Here is a 20,428-nt window from a genome sequence, read left to right on the forward strand (position 1 = left end):
AGCAACTATATAAATTGCTCAGATTATCCAGCCATTTGCTGCATCCTATTAGGTATATTTTGGGGGAGTTTTGTTAAGTGATGGAAAAAGATAATTTTTGAAATGAACCTCACCTCTCCATCATATAGCTTTTATTCCGTGCCAGTGGTAGTTTGACAGATTGAAATAAAAAATGAGAATGCTTGGTTTTGTATGGATATCTCTTTCTATCTATCTACTTCCCCCACCCCCACCAGGGGAATGATAGGTACAAACACCCGTAGTTAGTCAGTCTGCTTCTGTTGCCGACTTTGGTAGAAGATTGTTAGAGAGTGCTCGGTTTTTTCTGTTGACAAGTTGGTTTGTAAATTTTTTTGAATATTTTCTTGAATATGGATGGTAATGATAGAATAAGGACCTGTAAGGTCATAATTAGGCTTAAGTCTAGTTACACTGTTCCTCATAACGTGTAAAATGCAGAGGAAAAGTGTACAGTCGACTCCCGGTATTCGTGCAGGATACGCACCGCTACCCCCTCGTGAATAGCTAAAATCCGCGAATACTTAAAACCCCTCTAAAAACGCATATAACTGCCTATTTTGATAGTTCAAAAATGACGAAAAACCCTCTGAAAATGCTTATACCTGAATATTTGAATAGCGTTATCACAGAAAGTGCATTTAGTCACGAAAATGATATGAAAATTATAGTATTTTGTGAGTATCTCTATGAAAAATACAGCGAGTAGGCGAATTTTTTGCGAATAATGTGTACAGTATACGTTCCACAGAGAAATCCGTAAATCTGGAGCCTCGAATAGGCGTGGGTCGACTGTAATGTGAATGACCGTTGTTAAGTATGTGAATGTTGGTCAAATGAATTTATGGTAAAATTGGTGAAACATCGTAAACGAAGAGAAGCTTATCATTTGAAAAGGCATCAAAAGAACCAAGGGGTTAAGTCTGCTAAGGCTGGTACGAAGGGAATGCATGATTTGTCTCCTCCTCCTGGTAACTGTTGAGGCCCCCTCTCCCCTTTGTTCTGTTACTCCTACTAGGTGTTCACAATCGATTCACGACATAATGTTTGATAGAATTAAAGATATTAAGGGTTTAAAGGGCTTGATAAACAAGTAGCTGAAGTTTCAAGTAATATTTTGTCGGCGTTGCCCTCCATGGGGCTTGTTTGGTTTCGGGTAATTCCCCCATGTTAGAGGAGCTGTCAGTGCCCTACTCCTGAATAGTCATGTCCTTGGCATGTTCTATCTTGTTCCCTCACCACCTGGAGCAACAGGGAACCGGGACATGTCGGAGCGGTGCAGACCTGTGCCCATTGTTACTTCTTCTGGTCAGCCTGACATCAGTGCAGGTGTCAGACTTCATTCACTGAAGGATCACTTGGGTAGAGTAAAGAGAAGTTTCCCTTTGTCTTGACCGTGTTTAAGCTCGACTAGGTAAGCAAACACATATATGTATTGTATTAAGTAGCCTTTAAAGGGCCTACTGATTTTCACTTTGGCCACCTCCATGTAAAATGTGTAAATCAGCTATATAATGGAGAGGTAAGGTTTATTTAAAAAATATAAATACTTCAAGATTTATTTTTTAAATACTTACACCTCCGTTATATCAGTTGCCCTCCCTACTTCCCCACATTCAAAGTAGACAGAAGTAGACTAACTAGCTATGGGGGTTTGTACCTATTGTTTCCCTGGGGTCGGGGAACTACGGTAGATGGATAGAAAGAGATATTCATAGAAAACGGAGTGTTCTCATTTTTTATTTCAATCTGTCAAACTACTGCTGGCATGGAAGCAAAAGCTATATAATGGAGAGGTAAGTATTTAAAAAAATAAATCTTAAATGAAGTATTTATATTTTCTTCCAGTGATGGATCACAAAGCTTTCCCATATTTTTTGTTTTGTTACTGAAAAACCTTTTTCTTGTGATTGAAAATGGTAATGTTGCTCATCTAAAAGTGAATGTTGGTTTCTTCAGTTATCATCTTCCTCTTTTCCTGGCCTAAAGGGGACAATTGGTTGATATCCAATCATTGACCTTGACCCATTGAGTGAATGGATGGAGACTGAACCTCAATTGTGCTTGCTGCGACATCTTGATCCATTGTTATCAGCTTGGACACATTGGTCCAGCAAGACAATGCAAAATGATATCACTATCCAAGACATATCTTCATTATTTGTAGGAGATACCTCACAGGCCCGATTCAACCTTTTGAGTTGGAAACTTTTCTGGTTCTTGGAAGTTTTTGCTGGGGCACTGTGTAATCCTTGCTGTGGAGATGACACAAGCCATTTGTTGGTTGTCAGTTTCACTTGCTGTGAACTTGTTCTTCATGTCATCTTTCACAGAACGGGGTCATTCTTCTTTGTTTGGTGAAAATATATTGCTACTGGAGATTCTAAATTCACAAATATGATGTCTCTCATATTTAGTATTCTTGATTAAAAATAGTTTGCTCATGACAGTTTTGCCTGAAAAAGGTTTTCTTTAGCATATCATAAACAGGACAGTTTACATAGTACTTTATTAAGTAGGGTTCATGTCATAAAAACTGAGCTTTTAGTTTTAGGCTTATGGAAGATTAAAATAATTCTTCCCCTGGCTAAGTGTTCTGAATTTTTAATGCAAATTTTTCTGCCAACTTTACAAAGTGGTTAGGAAGTGAATTTTCTTAGTAATTGATTGTATAATTTGTATGTTTTTTAGCAGAATAATTGAAGTTTTATATGTATTTTCAGCAAAAGACTTTCCAATGGTCATTTCCGATTCATAGTTTAGAAGCCTTAGTGTGGACAGAGTCATCAGGGACTCCTGATAGTCAGGTGCATGTCAGTGATGTGGTGTGTCCTGATGAGCGATATCATTGTCCTTCACACACAACTTGTTGCCAGCTTAAGGGTGGAGACTATGGATGCTGCCCATTGGAAAGAGTAAGTAGATTGTCTGTTGCAATGGTTGTCATTAAGACAAGGTATGTTATTAGATAATTTCTTGCAATGAAAATAATGTGTTTTACTCTATTAGATGGTAGAAAGATATTACAACCAATAATGTTTGATTTAGTGTACTATTCTTAGTTTGGCTTGCAAAATGAATGATTAGCAAGATGAAAGCTAGTAAACGTCTTCACGTTAGCATCACTGGACAAAGTCATAATGTGAAAAAACAGAAAACAAAGTATGTAAAAAAAAAAAAAAGAAGGGAGCAAATAATCTAGGCAGTTGAAGCAGATGACAGTTCGCCCAACCCTCTTCACTCATTTCTGTGGACACTTCCACCCTGTAAGCTCTTCCCTGGCTTACCCCCCAAAATACTCAGTCATCCAAAAGTGATAATAAAATGACATTTATGTGAAGATGATGCTTTTAAGCCAATAACAGTCACAAATTCTCCCATGCAGACAAGGGCACCCTGCCCCCTGGAAAAAAAAACTAACTTTCCATGTCAGTTAAGTATGCTTGGGAAATTAAATGGTGCACAGGTAGCTCCTCTGAGGTTGAGCTTTTGTCCTTGAAATTCTTCCAGCCACAGGTGGTATTGGTTTTGCTTTCCATTTCATATTCTCTCAAGCACTCACGATGGTTACATTGTGTTGTGGCAAAACCAGCTTAAGGGAATTGATGATTTAGAGAATGTGGCAAAACTACCTTAAAGGAACTGATGATTTAGAGTACACACATTTTTTTGTTTTTGCTCTAACCATTATGAATGGTGATATTTGTTATTGTAAACATGCTTAACCAGAGAAACGTGAAGCTTATGGCCCATTTAAGTGGTAAGGCCTTTAGGCTCAACCTTGAAAGAGAGATGCAGTATATACCCAGTGGAAGTTCATCCAAAAAGCCTTCTTTGGCAGTGTGTAAATTGAGAGAAATCATATACGGATAACAGAAGGTAAATACTGTATCAAATTTTAAATAATGACATTAAGGTGAAAATTTTTGCAAACTGCTATATAGTTTCAACCCTCTCAAATGGAGATGCAATTCTGTTTTTGCATTTCTCTACTTCAAAGACATGGGAATCACTTACAAAGTTGCCACGCAGTGAGTTTGAAATTGTCATACATTAACTTCCTTGTTACTGGGACTGTCTAGCTTGAACTGCAAGGGGGAAATCATTCCCTCTTTTGTTTTTAAAATACAAGTATTGAATTATGGGGAGTTTGAAGGAGCACATTCTGTGTATAGGAATGTACCTACTAAGTTTGAAGGTAAACATGCTGTGTATAGAAGTGTACATACCTACTGTTAAGTAGGTGTTTACACTTCACTCTGGTCTCTCCTGAAATTGTACGACGCGATCTTTGGCCCAAGATCATTTTCTGTGCTTTGCTTGTGGGAGCTGCATCCATACTTGAGCTTCAGAGTCATGCTGACATCAGAACCATAGAGGTTAAGAGCTACAGCCACTTCTGTTCTCCTTAATCACTCTGCTTTATATTTCAGTTGTGCCACGATCTAGGCCAATACCACAGATTGGTAGGAGGAAGGCCTGTAGCCTGTGGTTGAACCCATGCCATGATTTTTATTTCAAGCATGTTAGCAGCTAGCCTTGTGACATGAATTGTTCCAACATTTTATGCCCATGCTACTTCTTGTACCATATTTTCTTCATGTACTGTGGCAGTATGCTTGAACAGAAATATGCAGGTAATTAAATCCGTGACCACTTATAGATGTGTCCAGTCCCAAGGCTTGAGACCAAAACTTCTCGAGACCAGGACCATAAGTGAACAACTAAAGATTTATGTACCTAATTACTTACACAAAACTTTTGCAAGTACTTGGGGAGTGTGAAATGCCTGCCCTGCTCTAGGTATGGCTGATAGCTCCAGTTCATACAAATATGCCAGGTGAGAGCCCCTGTGAAATATCTAAATAATCTTATAAACTGCTAAAGCCAATAAGAAATAGAGTTTATAGAAGTGGAAACAAATGAGTAGGAGAAAACTTGAAAGGATTCCATCCAGTTGAGGTACAACTTGAAGCTCTCACAGGTCACAGAAGACCAATATCTTCAGACAAGGAGGCAAAGGCAGGAATGGTAGGAAGGCATGAGAGTAGGTAGAGTGAGAAGCCTTCGTAATGAGAGAGGGTGACTGCTATTTATGGGAACAGATGAGAGCATGAGAGACTTCCATGGGATGACACAGTAATCTGAAAAAAGGGAAAGAAGTCTGCTATTTATGAGAACAGAAGAGGGCGTGAGAGTTCCATGGGTGGACTAAGTAGTCTGCTAATATTTACTAATTTTAGAACAGGGGTCTTGCACAAAGGAGAACCCTTATCCATAACACCAAGCCAAGAATCTTGCTGCTTTCTGTGTCAGAGGAGGTGAGTTTCTTCCTCAACTTGTGATTCAAGCCCACAAGGAAAGTGTCAGGATCTATTAAGCTGGAGAAATTCTGGATGACAACATGTAGTGAATAATGAGAATGTAAGCCCTCCCTGAGAGAAAGGCCAAGATGGCAAGCCTCACTTTTGCCCTTTCTGAGCCATTGGTCAGGCAGAGGAACATGGACACTGAATCAGAATGGGCCACCGACACTGGCAACAAGATGGATTGTTTTGGTGGCTGATTAAGAAGTAATCTTATCATTACAAGGTGTAACTAAAGAGAAAAGAAGATGAACAAGTCAAGGTAATGAAAGCTATTTGAGGAGAAGGATTTTATCTAGTAATGGAGCTTGAAGTGGATGATGATCCAAGATATCACCATCACACATGAGATTATGCATATTCTGTTGCTGGCAAGGAAAATTATGACAACAATAATGATAACAAGTGATAAGAATGTGCCTTAAGAGCTGAATGTAGAAGCGTTGGATTGAGATCTATGTACATGGATAAAACTATTTGCTTGGATCAGATAATAAAGATAGCTCCAGCTGTATATGGTATAGAAGTTCCGAGACTTCAGAATTGTAATTCAGACCTCGCATTCAAATTTTAAGCTAGTAAATAATTCACATCTACCTCAACCCTTAGCCAAAGCCTGTGAAATAACTGGAATCTAGTAGTAGTGAACACTCGTTTACCTCACTAACAGCAGTGAGCATTCATCACCTAATGTGGACGTCTATGTAACAGTCAGTAGCAACTATCCTTCAAGTGACATGGACATTGTTTATTATGCTGGTAGTGTTAGAAACAACTAATTAATAGCCTTTTTGCATCATTTTGTTTACAGTAGTATTTTGTGAACAGTATAATTTGTCACTAAATGTATGTGAAGTTAAGAATTTGCCATGAATGAAAATGTGCAATACTAATGCTGTTTTATTATGAACAGCGATTGTAAACAGCAACATCAAGATTTAAATTTTTTTTTTTTTTTTTTCCTTTAACCTGCTACCTGTATTACTAGATTGGCTTTCCTTATCTCCAGCATACTCATGAACCTTATATTTGGCCTCTGTTTTTTTCCAGATACACAACAATAAATTGTCAGAAGGGAATATCACAATAAAATGTCAAAAGGGAAATAACAATGAGAATAACCCAGTGATTAGCAGACCAGAGACCCTAGGAGTACCACGTTGACTAGCCACAAACTGACTTCTTTTCACTGTCTTTTGCACTGAATGGCTGGAAATACCCCATTGCTTGGTTTAATAGTGTAATTTCATGATTTATTTCCTTCATCTATTGGCATCATATCCTTCCTGGAGCAAACCATCAGACCAAATGAAGTGGTGAAGGGCCATAGTACTGAGGGCCAGAGTACTGGGTATTCTCCTTTTAGGTTCCCTATCACCATTTGACTTAGTACAGCTTCTCTTCCTTAAAAAGAGCTATGCAATCATAGTTTGTATTTATAAAACAAAAACTTTTACAAAATTATATTATTCTTCAGTTTTGTTTATGACTTTGTCTCATGAAGAGAAATTAATGAATTCATTAATGTTCTTGCTTTACTGACAAACTGCATGTTATCTCCAAATAGGCAACCTGTTGTGAAGACAAAGAGCATTGCTGTCCAAATGGTTTTCAATGCACTGTTGGTGGCTGTGTTCGAGGTACTGTACGACTTCCATCGTTCCTTAGGATTACTCCTTCGCAGCAAACAGCCTCTTTTGTACAGGTAGAATTTTGGTATTTTGGTCCTTTTATTGTAATGATACCTTGTATGTTGGTTTTTGAAAGGTGTTGGAAAGCTAAATATTTATGACCATTGTTTTCTTCTGTATCGTTGTTTCCTCAAATGCTATGCAGTGCAATCACTACCACAAATTTTCACCCATCTCTAACTTCCTGTGTTGTAGTTTCCATCAAAGTAGGTTTGGCGTCTTTCAACTGTATCTGTTGCTCAGAAGAGCCCAGCTGACCATGATTGGTGTGTAGGCATCTGTTGCTCAGAAGAGCCCAGCTGACCATGATTGGTGTGTAGGTCGTGGCCAGGCTAGATCTTGCCATCTGACTCCAAGTTTTCTTAACCATTATAGTACAGCATAAAGGTTTTGATAGTATGAAACGCCTGCTTAAAATCCTACTGTCATATTGAAAATTTTATAAGAGAAATTTAATGTGTAGGTTTTGTGATAAAATCCAAGTTTCTCAAAGAAGCTTGAAATAGGGTGATAATGGTGAGCAACCCCATTGCTCTTGGCCTCACCAGCATTGCTGCCATGTATTGTGCTGGTTAGCAACCAGCAGTTGGCATTTGGTTGACTGGGTATTTATTTTTGTACAAAAAAAGTATAAAAAAAGTTCTAATTACGAAGACAAATATCAGAATCAGTAGTAATTAGGTTTTACTTTAATAATGATAATGCTGATAAATTTTAAGGATTTTAAGATGATTAAGCCTCTTGTTACAGAATACTGATGCTTTCCCAACTTCTTTTTCTATTTTTGTGTGTGATAACTACATTATACTGATAGCTATACCTAATGGGTGTTTTATGCCTTTTGCCATGTTTTATTGTTACATTAATATATTTTCATTGTAATTGACTGCTTGCTTGTTTGGTTTCCTGCTGTACCAGTATTGTCATATCTTTTGGTAGATTATAATAAAATATTTTGGCTTTGTCCATGCTGCTTTGTCTTTTAAGATAGTAGAGTTATTTTTAAACAACTTTAAAATAGTAGATATATTTTTAAGCAGAATTATTTTTAACAACTTTAAATAGTAGATATATTTTCAAGTAAATTAATTTTTAAAAGACATTCATTGCTTACATGATTAATTAATTCTACAAAGACTTTCATTGTTTACATGTAAACACAACTTTTTAATAATATTCCCTGCTGAGAAGTGGGAGAGGGGAGAGCATGATTATGTACCATCAAATACAGTAGTACAGAGGCTTTTATTCAGAAATGACAATGATAGTAGACTGAACTATCAGATAGTTCTGATAGCAAGAGCAGTGAATATGATGATTATTATGTTGTAGTTATAGACAAACCTACCTTAGATAATATTTTAACTTTAGGTTATATCAGAGGTGATCGAAATCAGAGGAATTGACAGAGGAGGAAGCAGATTTGTTAAGCACAAAAGTGGTGTAAGTAAACAAAGAAAACATGACAGTTTTGTGAGTGGAAGACTATTGAAGATTCAGTTCATAAAAAATCGGTGCTCCAAAACTTTTATTGAGATGATAAATTTACACATCGTATAGAATGTCAGGTCTGATTTTTATTTTTTTGTGAGGTTTTCCTTTTGGCCAAGAGCAAGTGTTCAAGATTTGTAATAAAGATTTTAAAACTGAATAACAAAAATGTTACTTTACTCCATGCCTTGAGAGGTATCACACTGAAATGAATCATCAATAAAAGCTACATATTCAGTATATGAATAATCACCTACTTGTCATTTGTATATTTTATCACTGCTATAATAAAACACTAGAGTAACATAATAGTGCAGTGTAATATTATAACAGTAATGAAAATAACAAAGAATTGAAGTACAGTACAGATTTAAAAGGGAGAAAATTATTCGGTTACACGATTAGCAGGGCACTGATCTTGTCGCTAGTGGCAGTAACAGGCTCATACCCAAAGGGTTAAGTATCACGATCATCCACCCCTGCAAACTTGCAGATGGCCTTAATTGTTAATCTTGCTTGAGGATCTACATCCTTATAAGTTGGTAATCACCTTTATGGCCTAAGCAGGCTATTTTAATAGTTACACACAAATTTCGTTCCAATACCATGGCTTAAATTAAAGGGACTCTGAAGATGAAAGCTTAAAACAACCAGGAAGGTAATCTTTGGTCTGCCATGGATTTTATTTGATGGTACAGTTAATTTTTATAACTGGCTGGGTAGGTCTTGTGTTAGATGTTGTGACTGCTAAATTGGTGAATTTTTTAGGTGCTTTGTATTTCTTACACAGGTATTTTGTACAACAATGTGTACTTCTTATGTCTGGATACTATAAGTTTTTTTTTTTTTTTTTATGTTCAAGTACATAGCCAGAGGCTCTTCAGGGTTAGGCTAGGTTTTTTGAGGTTTGTCTTTGCAGTTGTCTCAAACTTGCACTTTTGACTGAATTTCAATTATGCAGTGCATTTGACTATTATTTTAACTATATCACAAAAACATGCCTCCCGAGTCTTTTTTTTTTTTTTTTTAATGTCAGTAATGTTGTTGTGCAGTCTGACATTTTATAACTGACCAGGTTTTGTAACAGTTATAATTGTTGCTAAACAGCAAGATTCAAAAACAATTTTCTGGTTCAGGGCTCGTAAAGATTGTAATAATAGGCTGGAAAAGGGGACTGATATATAACTAGAAGATGATATCCGAAATGGCAGGAGTTCCAGCAGATTAATTATACTTGCTAAGACATGTCATATAGCTGTGTATCAAATGGTATGGATTTTAATGATGTTATTTCCTTGATTTATCAGGATGGCAAGATGTCACCAAAAACAGAAACAAATGTCAGTAGTGTGATTTGCCCAGATGGTTATCCGTGTCCGAATGGCAATACATGTTGTGAACTGGAGACCGGTGACTATGGATGCTGTCCTATGGAAAAGGTAAGAGTTAGTTCTGTTTACTGTTATAAGTTAAATTTTTGAAATGGTACCAATTGAAAAAACACTGTAATGGTATTGAAATGGTACCATTTAAAAAAAAGTCACTGTAATGGTAAAATATGATTCCATTTATATTTAAGGAAATGCTAATATTGAAGTTATATATAATAAAATTGAATATATATGCTTGGAAGGAACAAAAGCATTGATGAAATCCTTTAGGTGAGATTTGAGAAAGTGTAGAAATGGTGAAGGCAGTGGTGGTTAAACTAATAGTAAGGGTGCGGGAATACTGTTTAAGGTTGATGCTTTAAATAAACATTTTCAGCTGTGTTGGTGTGTAATTGTGGCAAATGTAAGGTAAAATAGTATCAAATGTAGTTTGCAGAAAATTGTATCAAATGTAATTTGCAGGCAACCTGCTGTGCAGATAAGGTACATTGCTGTCCTCATGGATATCGGTGCATTAATGGTGGATGCCAGAAGGAGACAGAAGAATTTGAGTACCCTATCACTATTAATTCAACTAAACTCCAGCGAAAATTTGAGGTTAGTTATTGTTCCCAGTTAACTACAAGATCTACTTTTATCATGTTACCTAGAAACCAGTGCTTTGCAAATTGCTTAATGTCAGATTAGCTGAAGTTGTGGCATAGGGATTATATGTTTACAACTAACGTGATCAGGCACCAGTGAACCACTACCTTATTCACTTGAAGTCAAAAGTTCTACAGCAAGGTTTGATGTCAGTGAGAAAGTCTTAATGTTTGATTAACATCTGTTCTATATTGATTTTTCTCGGTTGTAACCATTATCACTTAACTTTATGTTTTTGTTTTTGAGTGAAATATTTGCACTGACAAGCAGCAGTCTTATTTCTTGGTAAGAGTCGTAACATGGGATCAAATTTTTCTACTAGAAGCCTACCTCAAGTTCCATTAATGATCAACTTATACTTTCACCAAGTGTAAGTACTGCTGTGGACAAGCTATGAAGGAGTAAGGAATGTTGAAAGCTTCATGATCTCAGTGGATTCACAGTTGGAGAGCTGATGTCTCCTTTTGGTTTAAGCTTACCTGGTTCCTTATTTTTTGTAGTCAACTTGTGGATCAGCATGTTGCCCCTCCAATGACAAACTGCACCCATTGCTCCAATGGCCAAGTATGACGCTTGTCACAAGGATTAATCTCGATAAGGGAGGGGAAGCATTTGCAAGGAACATTACGTATGCCTGGGCAAAAACGCTGCCGCAAGGCTTCCCCCCCCCCTTAGGCTGTAACGAGTCATGGGTTTGGATAACTTATGCATTACAAAACACAAAGATATAATCAAATATCAAATAAACAAAGAATGATCACAAAGGAAAAACTAGGATCAGTGAGGCGTAAAACTAGTTTGGCGGACAGAGGCTAGCAAGAAGCGTGTGAACTGTCTGACAGCCAGAAGGTAAGTGGATTTATTGTCAGGCAGAAGGTTGGGACTACCCACTTTACCGCCAGTAGTTAACTGCCTAACAACCTTGTTAAGAATTGAATGGCCGGTTTCCAGCTGCGCTGAAGGTATTTTCATATGTAAAAACCTCAGGTTTGTATGTTAGGGAATATACAAATTATTTTGAAATTTGTCATTTTTTGTGGATCCCATGATTACCCCCCAAGAAGCCACTTATGCAAGGAGAATAAAGCAACATTGATTAGGCAGTTCCTGTCTGAATGGACTGCTGTTGCTACATTCATTATACTTGTTCCCTAATATTTGTTGTCTAGCCAGTCACTTGAATAGTTGAATCTGGATAATCCTGTTCATTTGTGGGTGCACGATTCCCCAGACCAATGGTGAACTAATTACTTGGGAGCAAACAAGGGTTGGTGACACAGTGACGTGTATAAACAAATTGCTGCTACTTCTTCAGCCTCATAGACACCTGCCCCAATGGGTAATGGTTGCAAGTATATTAACTTATAATGATCCTTTAGTGACTCCAGCATGTGTTAACTCTGCTTTGACTTTCTGTCAACAGTTCTGCCCCTCATGAAAGGTGCCAGCTATACTCAATGCAATTCTGTCTACCAGGGTGAGAATTTCTGTAAAAAGTACAGAGGTAGGCTGTAATGTATAGATGCACATGAAATCGGTTGTTTGTCTTTTTTTTTTTTTTTTTTTTGCACTTGGATTTTTCCTTAGAAAATACTGCTAAAATTTACTTGTTGACTTTTTAAGTGTTAGATAGTTACTTAATCTTGGCATGCCACTTTGTCAGTGAAGCCTTTTGAGATGTAAAGGGTTAGCACCCTGACCTGACCATGACTTCTAATTATCTGTCAGTTTTATACATTTAATTATTATATATTTTTTTTTTTATTTTCTGGGTTAGTGAAGTAGGCATATGCATTATACTGTACATTTAAGAAATATATACAAAGTACATGGTTAATTTTATTAGATGTTTTTAACGCAGTCCACTCATGTTAAAAATGGTGCACTGGTTGTTGTTGTGATGTCATAAGAGGCCCTGAAGATGGGAGTCAGGAGAATAGCAGGGTGGCGCGAAGTGACCTCGTAAGCGGTGAAGACGTAAGATTGAGAGTGCTCTCTTTGTGGTTTGTTGGTTGGTTTGTAAGTCCATCTTTTGTTTGTTGTGGTTGTGAGCTGGATTTGATAAGAAGTGCAATTGAAACAGGTGTGTAGAGTTTATTCAAGTGGTAGCAGGGTGTGGTTAGTCAGAAATGGAATGGAAATGGAGAAGAGAATGTCCGAGATTGAGCAGGATACAGGCCAAGCATAAAGGATGGAGAGGACAAGTCGAAGATTGGATTGTAGTGTGTGGAGAAATGAAATATCCAGGAATAGAGATAAGAATGAGCTTAAAAGCAAAAGCTTTAGAAGTGACAGAAAGGATAGACGGAGATAAACTTGAAGGTCAAGAGGGTTCGAAGATTATCTTATCCAAACTAGATAAAGTATATCTAAAAGATACTCTAATGGAAAATTACAGTAATATGAAAAATTATTTCAAAATAGAAAGAGAATATAGGGAAAAGATGAGAGATTCTACAATTAGGTATGAGAAGGCAGAATCAGGGTGTAGTACAGCAGTAGGGAAAAGCATGCTTGAAGGAGAAGCAAAGGGTTTTCATGTATTAGAAGAAGTGAATTTCACAGAAAGTAAAAAACAAATGGTATTAGCAGTGTGTGGTTAGGGAAAATTGGAATATAAAACAGTGTCACAGATAATAAAAAGAATATTTGAGCCATTAGGGAATAAAGAGGAAGAGGAATGTTGGGGGGTCAGAAGGCTTTGCGAATTTTGTGAGAGAGAGAGAGAGAGAGAAAAGACCAAAGATATCGGGGAAAAAGGAATCGAGGTAGAGGTGGAAGAAATCCTATAAATAGAGAAGGGAAAGTAACATTGTGTGCAATATGAAATTTTGATGACATTGGGCTAGGGATTGTCCTCAGAATTTGCAATGTTCAAGATTTTATACTAACTCTTAATTGTAAGTGCTCACCTTTCCCTTCACTCTACCAGATGGAGCTGGTACAGAAAAGAATGAGTTATGTTTTAGGCAGAAGGTGGAATGATGGTTAGGCATGCACAATTGAACCTTTTCCTTCAACTTTTCTAATTGTTTTAGATGTGTACAGTGTACACAGAATGAGGCTTATAGTGATACATAGGTTCATACAAAATTTTGCAGTTTTGATTTTTTTTTTTTTTTTTGTCAATCCCATCCCTTAATATATATGATGCAGTTTATCAAGCATGCTTTGTAAATCTTGTATTATGCTGATAAAATCACCACTGTCTGTATATTTTAAGCCTACGAAGTTACAGGTATTAATCTAATCTCAACCTCTTTTTTCCATTTCCAACCACTTTTTGCATTGTAAAATCCATAAGGACAAGCATCAAAGGTAACAAATATATAAATCTGCGTAGTACCCCACTGTTAATTGCAAAATCACTATACAAGACTACCAGTGCATCTATCGTTGGACTGGACACTAATTAATAGTCCTTAATGCCAGTACTGATATATAAATAATAGTGGTAAAGTAGAGAAGTATGTTGAGAAAAGTAAGCCTTGGCAGAAGAGAGAGATTGGGTCTACTATCATTTTTATTATCTCTTAATTTTTGTTGTTTTATTATAATGATTTTTGTTACTGTTAGTACCTGCATTCTTGCTCATTCACTAGTAACTTTAGTACTGGCCACAACTTACATTTAATAGCTATGTTGCTGGATGTGTACTCAATCCAGTCAGTCCCAGATGAGAAGTATGTTGATTTGTATAGTAAACTGGGTTAAGTGGTGTGATAGTTACTTTATGTTTTATCAGCTTATGACGTGATTGCTTCCAAAGGACAATACTACCTATTATGTTTCATTAATCAGTAAAGACTATAAAAATATATAAATCAGAACTTAAACTACAGTAGAATCTAGCTTTATGTGGAAATGGTGATTTATAAATGACTGTTATTTAGGTGGGTAGGGGAGCCCCAATATTCTTTAGTAAAAAGTGTAGAGGACTGCTTTACTCCTTCACATTTATCAAGTTGTGTTCATCATTCATAGTAATTTAAAGATTGTTGTGCCCATCTGTTATAGTGAACAGTTATGCAATTATGCAAAAATTTTATTTAAAAGTAGTCCCTGTAATTATGCTGTTTTGAAAAAAAAATATAAAAGCTGAATTTGTATTTTTGTTCAGTTTCTTTCTTTGAATGAATGTCAGGATTAACAAGGCTTTTACTCTTAAAGTTAAAGGACACTGAGACTGAAGGCAAGCACAAGGGGATGCCAGAAGAAGACTTGCATGAATTGTGTCCTGACCAGTCTGAATGCCCTGATGGTGCAACATGCTGTGAAGTTGAAGTTGGTTATGGCTGTTGTGCCTATGACAAAGTAAGTGCTTTTGAAATTTGGTGAATTTTTTTTTTTTTTTAGATTATCTAGATTATCAAACATTATGCCAGAAAAGGTTGCTAGTGGATTTAAAACTTGTAAACTATCAGATAGATACGTAAACTATCAGATAGATACTACAGAAGGCTACTAAATTATTAACAATCCGTACTTAGGTTAAATATGAGTAATTGATGGCAGCTTATCCATTTTATTTTTATTTCTAACAGTTATCTTGCCTTTTCATTATAAATCTAATCTGATAGTGACTTTACACATTACAGTACATCGCCCTGAATATGTCAGTGTCACTAACTGTCCCTTTTAGTTTTTATTTGAGGTAATAATTTCATGGTATAGAGATTAGGACAATTTTGTCTACCAAAAATGAACCTTGTTAAGACCGGTTTGGCTACCTTGAAGATGCCTGGCCCAGCGTAAACGTTGATTGTACTCTGAAGAAAGAGTCTCTGGTTGTCAAGTGATGGAATTGAGAGATTAACAAGCAGAGCATCTGATGTTTTGCGTAGATACACAGACATGCTTTTGCTTTCTTACCTCACAGATATATATTTAAGATTATGGAAAAGGAGAAGCAACACCTGGAATGCCTATCAAGGGCAAAGGCAGAGGAAGAGACCAAAACTCATATGAGCCTTCAGTCACCCCCAAAAGTTTTCCTCAAAAACAGGTAGGTGGTCAGAAATGGACAACAACACAGCAAGGACATCCTTTTCACAAAGTCCAAAGACACTCCTACAGGGGAAAAGGAAAAGGCATTGCCTGGATTGCCTATCAAGGGCAAAGGCAGAGGAAGAGGTGGATCTCAATAGGAATTGTATGGTCGGGGGTTGGCTTCGTCAACACCACATGCAATGGAAGTCTTACCCTTTGGGGGACAGCATTATTTTCAATGGGCTGGGGTGCAAATGGTCTCATCCCCCCCTCTCTACAGGGGTTCCTCAAAAACGAGACCCGTCTGGAAGATTATGTGCAGAAGGCCCATTTAAAGGGAGCCATAGAGAAATATGTGCTTATTCACCACAAAGCACATCTCTTTAGTGTCCCCAAAACGGAGATTATGTGCAGAAGGCCCTGTTAAAGGGAGCCATAGAGAAACGTGTTTATTCACCACCAAGTGCGTCTCTTCAGTGTTCCCAAAAGGGACTCCTCTGAATGAAGAGTAATCCTCGACCTACCAACACTGAACAAGCGAATTGTTTGCCAAAAGTTTGGATGACTACTGTTGCCCAAGTACGTTCAGTCATTCCAAAAAGGGACCTGGAGGGCTTCTATATATCTGAAAGATGCATACTGGCACATCTGTATCGCAGTTCCCTTCTGCCACTTCCTAGGGTTCCGGATAGGGAAAGATATGTACAGGTTCAAAGTCATGCCCTTTGGGCGAAACATTGCCCCGAGAAATTTGACAAAATTAGCAACGGTGGTTGTTCGAGAATCAGACAAGAAAGAATACAACTAATAGCCTACCTAGATGACTGGTTAATCTGGCGGCCCACAAGACAAGAGTGCTTTAAAAACCTAAGAGCAGTGGTCAACAGACTACAGACAAAAAGGTTTTATAATAAATTGGAAGAAATCCCGCCTCATGCCCAGCAGATGCTTTCAGTGGCTGGGACTGTGTTGGGATACTCTTCACGGCCTGTTGTCTCTTCCCGTCAATACTCAAAACAGAACAAGGAAAGACCTCAAAATGTTGCTTGCACAGCCCAGAGTTTCCAGATGGCAATTAGAACGTATGATGGCCCTGCTGCAGTGCTCATCAGTAGTAGATCCAACAATCAGGTTGCAATTTAAAATGTGAACAAATTCTGGCTATTGCATGCAAGAAAAACCATGTGAGACTGACCTCATCAAAATAATAAAAAAGTTTGGGTGATAATTCAGCCTTGGACCCAGAAGGAATCTTGGCAAAACAGGTCACCCCTGACTCAGTTTGTACGATTGACAATACACACTCATACCTCGTTGACAGGTTGTGGAGGACATTGGGAGGATCGTCAGGTGGCAGGAAGTGGTCAGCTACTCTGAGGAATTATCATATCAGTTTCCTGGAGCTGATGGCTCTCTTTTTGTCTCAAAAAAAAAACTCAAACCTCCAGACCAGACACACATTTTGTTGGTTCTAGACATGACGGCCATGTCCTTCATCAAGAGGTCGGGATCACATTCACCTCCTCTTAAATATGATAATGCTAGCCATCCTTGGGATGGCACAAGTGAGGAGGTGGCACTTATCTGCAATTCACCTCACAAGGTAGCTCATCGTAATAACAGACTTTCTATCAAGGAAAATGACAGCCTCATCATAGTGGATGTTGGACAACCACTTTTTTCAAACAGTAGCCAACATGCTTCCACAACCGGAAGTGGACCTGTTCACCACATGAGAATCGCAAACTCCCAGTGTGTGTCTCCGAACTTGGATAGTCGGACAACAGCAAGAGATGCCTTCCTACAAGACTGGAACAAATGGAGGACAATATACCTTTCCCTCAATTGCCTCAGATTTCGGAGGTTTTGAGCAAGCTTCTAACCTTAAAAGGAACCGCGTACTTAATAGCAACTAACCATCAGTTATTATTGTACCCTGGCCCATCATACTTGGCCAGGAATGAGAATCCTTTAAGAATGAAACCTATTTTGATAAGAAAACTCAGTTCAGCAGCCAAGACATTATGCCTGGTTCAAGCACTTAAGGTTTAGGTTAGAGGTCATGGCAAACATCCCAGAGGATCCTATTTTCCTACACCCTAGTACAGACAAACCATATTCTCTACAAGGGCTGAGAATAATTTTAGTGTCCCTCATTAAAAAGGCAAAGCCACACTCCTTTCCTGGTCACGATATTAGAGAAGTACTGTAAGTACGTCATTGGCCCTCTTCAGAAATGTCTCGTTTGAAGAAGTCTCCGAATGTGCAGGGTGGTCATCAGAGACAGTATTCTTAAAAACATTATTTCCACGAGCTTGAACAAATTTGATTACACTGTATCAGTAGGGGGTATGGTTAGTTCTGATCCCATAGGTACTACAGCAGAAAACCAGGGGTCCTTCTACCGGGTGGGTATACTAACTATCGCAGGAGGAGCGTGTGACTATACTGCAACCAAACCCAAAATGCTTAGGCAAGTTATTGTAGAACTTCACCCTAAAACGTAAGTTCGTGTTAACTTTCTTGTTCTTTGTTACCAAACCCTGAGGGTTATTTGGAATACAGAATGGGCTGGAAACTTGTGGTTTAATCTGGGACCAGAAATGTTTTTGCTTTGGGGAGTTGTGATTTAAATTTGAGAGCTTAAGCCATTCAGCTTCTTTTTGAAGCTCCTTGAGGACGAAACAAGTGACTGCACTATCAAAAAACAGGTTTTGGTGTAGGAAAACCTATTTTTTGGTAGTTGCTGCGAGTCCTCAAAAGCCTCCCACTTCCATGATGAAAAGGCATGGGATTTGGGCGAGGGATCTTCCTGCATTGACCAACAGTAAGTTATGGCTTCTTGGTCTTTTTGCTGGAACGTACCTTAGTCACAGATCCCCTTTTTATAGCTGATTATACTTTAGCCATCTATAGGAAATTAATGAAAGCGTGACATGACACAGCAATGGTTAAGGATGTCACACACAAAATTTCAAATATTTTTGAACGAAAATTGGCCAAGAAAAAAAATGATGTTGCATTACTACTTGAATGCCCCTCATAGAAATTTTCTTTTTGACCTTTCATATTAGGATTGTATATTAGGAGAATATGCTGTATAAACTTTAGCCACAACTTATTCCATAATCTGCTGTATGTACTTTAGCCACAACTTATTTCATAATCTATATTATTATAACTTATTTCATAATATATTTGTATTATAGTGCTCATAAAATTTCAAGACATTGACCAACAAAGGTCAAGTTTCGTTACATTTGTTATAGGCTCTTGAAAAGTCCACTGAAAATTTGAATGCCCCCCCCCCCCCACATGTGTGCAGTTATTGAATAACTTTTTTTGAAAATTGATGGCAAAAGATTTTTATTAGGAAAATTCATTTATTAATTTTCTTTACAGGCAACATGTTGTGGTGATAAGGTGCATTGTTGCCCACATGGCTATTGGTGCACAGATGAGGGATGTGACAGAATGCCAGAAACAAAAGAACATTATGCACCATTCTTGCTGAAGCTTTTTAATACTAAGAAAACAGAAGTGTAGTGTGTTGCTATAAATCACTCTTTAATATATTTTTGTTTTGTTTTGTTACTAAAAATGTTTTTCAATTTTACCAGTTATCATTTAAGATTTATTTTTTTTTATAACACAACTGTGATTTTTTACTAAATGAGAGATGGCTGCTTTTATCCATGGAGGTATATTTTCCCCATTATATAGTGAAATGTTTTTGTCAAAAGATTTTGGAGAACAAAGTGAACTTTTAATGAACCCTTTGAAGCACTTGTGCAGCCCCTCTGTTGTATTTTTTGAGAAATTTAACTGCCCCAAGGAAGTGGTCAGTGATGGAAGTGTCTATCAGTAAAACAGTATAATTTTTCTACCTACCTACGTACGTGTAAAGTAATGCTCTTTTTTTTTTTTTTTTTTTTTCTTCAATTGTACCCAATAGCATGTTAATTCATCTTAGTACCTTTGGATTTCAGAAATTTACTCAACTCTCTTGTGGTACCTTAATCCTCTGTGCTCACAAAATTACAATTACTCACAAATATAGCATTAGGTATAAAAATGCTCTACAGCATCAGCAGGTATCAAGGTTAAACATTAAATTTAAAGAAATATGATATGCATTATAAAGTTTTTAACAAATTGTATAAAATTCTCATTTACTCCTACATATAACTATCTCATATATGAGCTGAGATCAGATAAATTTGTAAGTTGGGAAGTAGTATTTTGTATATGAGTAAACTTTTTGAATAAAACTAAAACTTTAGTTTGTCTCATTCCCAGATGTGTGTCACACATACATCTGCTCTTGCACATGCATGGAAATTATTGAGAGCTGTCTGGTGTTTAACAAAAAGAACATTCAGTAATTTTGTTTCTACAGGATACAACCCAATGCCTTTCATATTGAGAATACATACATCAGTGCAAGGTAGAACAGTTAACCCTTAAACGCCTACTGGACGTATCATACATCGACTAAAATTGTCTGTTGGGTGCCAAGTGGACGTACTGTACGTCGACTACAAAAAATTTCAACCTTCGGTCAACTTTGACTTTACCGAAATGGTCGAAAAACGCAATTGTAAGCTAAAACTCTTACATTCTAGTAATATTCAATCATTTACCTTCATTTTACAACAAATTGGAAGTCTCTAGCACAACATTTTGATTTATGGTGAATTTTTGAAAAAAAAAAAAAAAAAAAAAAAAAAAACATTTTTCCTTAAGTCCGCGCGGTAACTCGGCCGAAAATTTCAGAAATTTCAGAAATTCTTTTGTCAATTTGTCGTAATTTTTGCACTGTTTTATATTAGCCGTT

The 20,428-nt window shown here is 37.1% G+C and overlaps 1 protein-coding gene across 4 annotated transcripts in view; it reads left to right on the forward strand.

The window, feature by feature from the left end:
- LOC136826277 (progranulin-like) overlaps positions 1–19,873 on the forward strand; it is a 62,262-nt gene extending 42,389 nt beyond the window's left edge. For all 4 annotated transcript variants that reach the window (XM_067083434.1, XM_067083445.1, XM_067083456.1 and 1 more), the window contains exons 8-13: positions 2,742–2,933; positions 6,952–7,089; positions 9,874–10,005; positions 10,420–10,554; positions 14,773–14,916; positions 18,994–19,873. In XM_067083434.1, the coding sequence (XP_066939535.1) occupies positions 2,742–2,933; positions 6,952–7,089; positions 9,874–10,005; positions 10,420–10,554; positions 14,773–14,916; positions 18,994–19,137 (885 nt within the window). In that variant the 3' untranslated portion in view covers positions 19,138–19,873. The remainder of the gene's footprint in view (positions 1–2,741; positions 2,934–6,951; positions 7,090–9,873; positions 10,006–10,419; positions 10,555–14,772; positions 14,917–18,993) is intronic.
- Positions 19,874–20,428: the final 555 nt, after the last annotated feature.

The sequence above is a fragment of the Macrobrachium rosenbergii genome, chromosome 3 (genome assembly GCF_040412425.1).
Source record: "Macrobrachium rosenbergii isolate ZJJX-2024 chromosome 3, ASM4041242v1, whole genome shotgun sequence".
Classification (NCBI taxonomy): Eukaryota; Metazoa; Arthropoda; class Malacostraca; order Decapoda; family Palaemonidae; genus Macrobrachium; species Macrobrachium rosenbergii.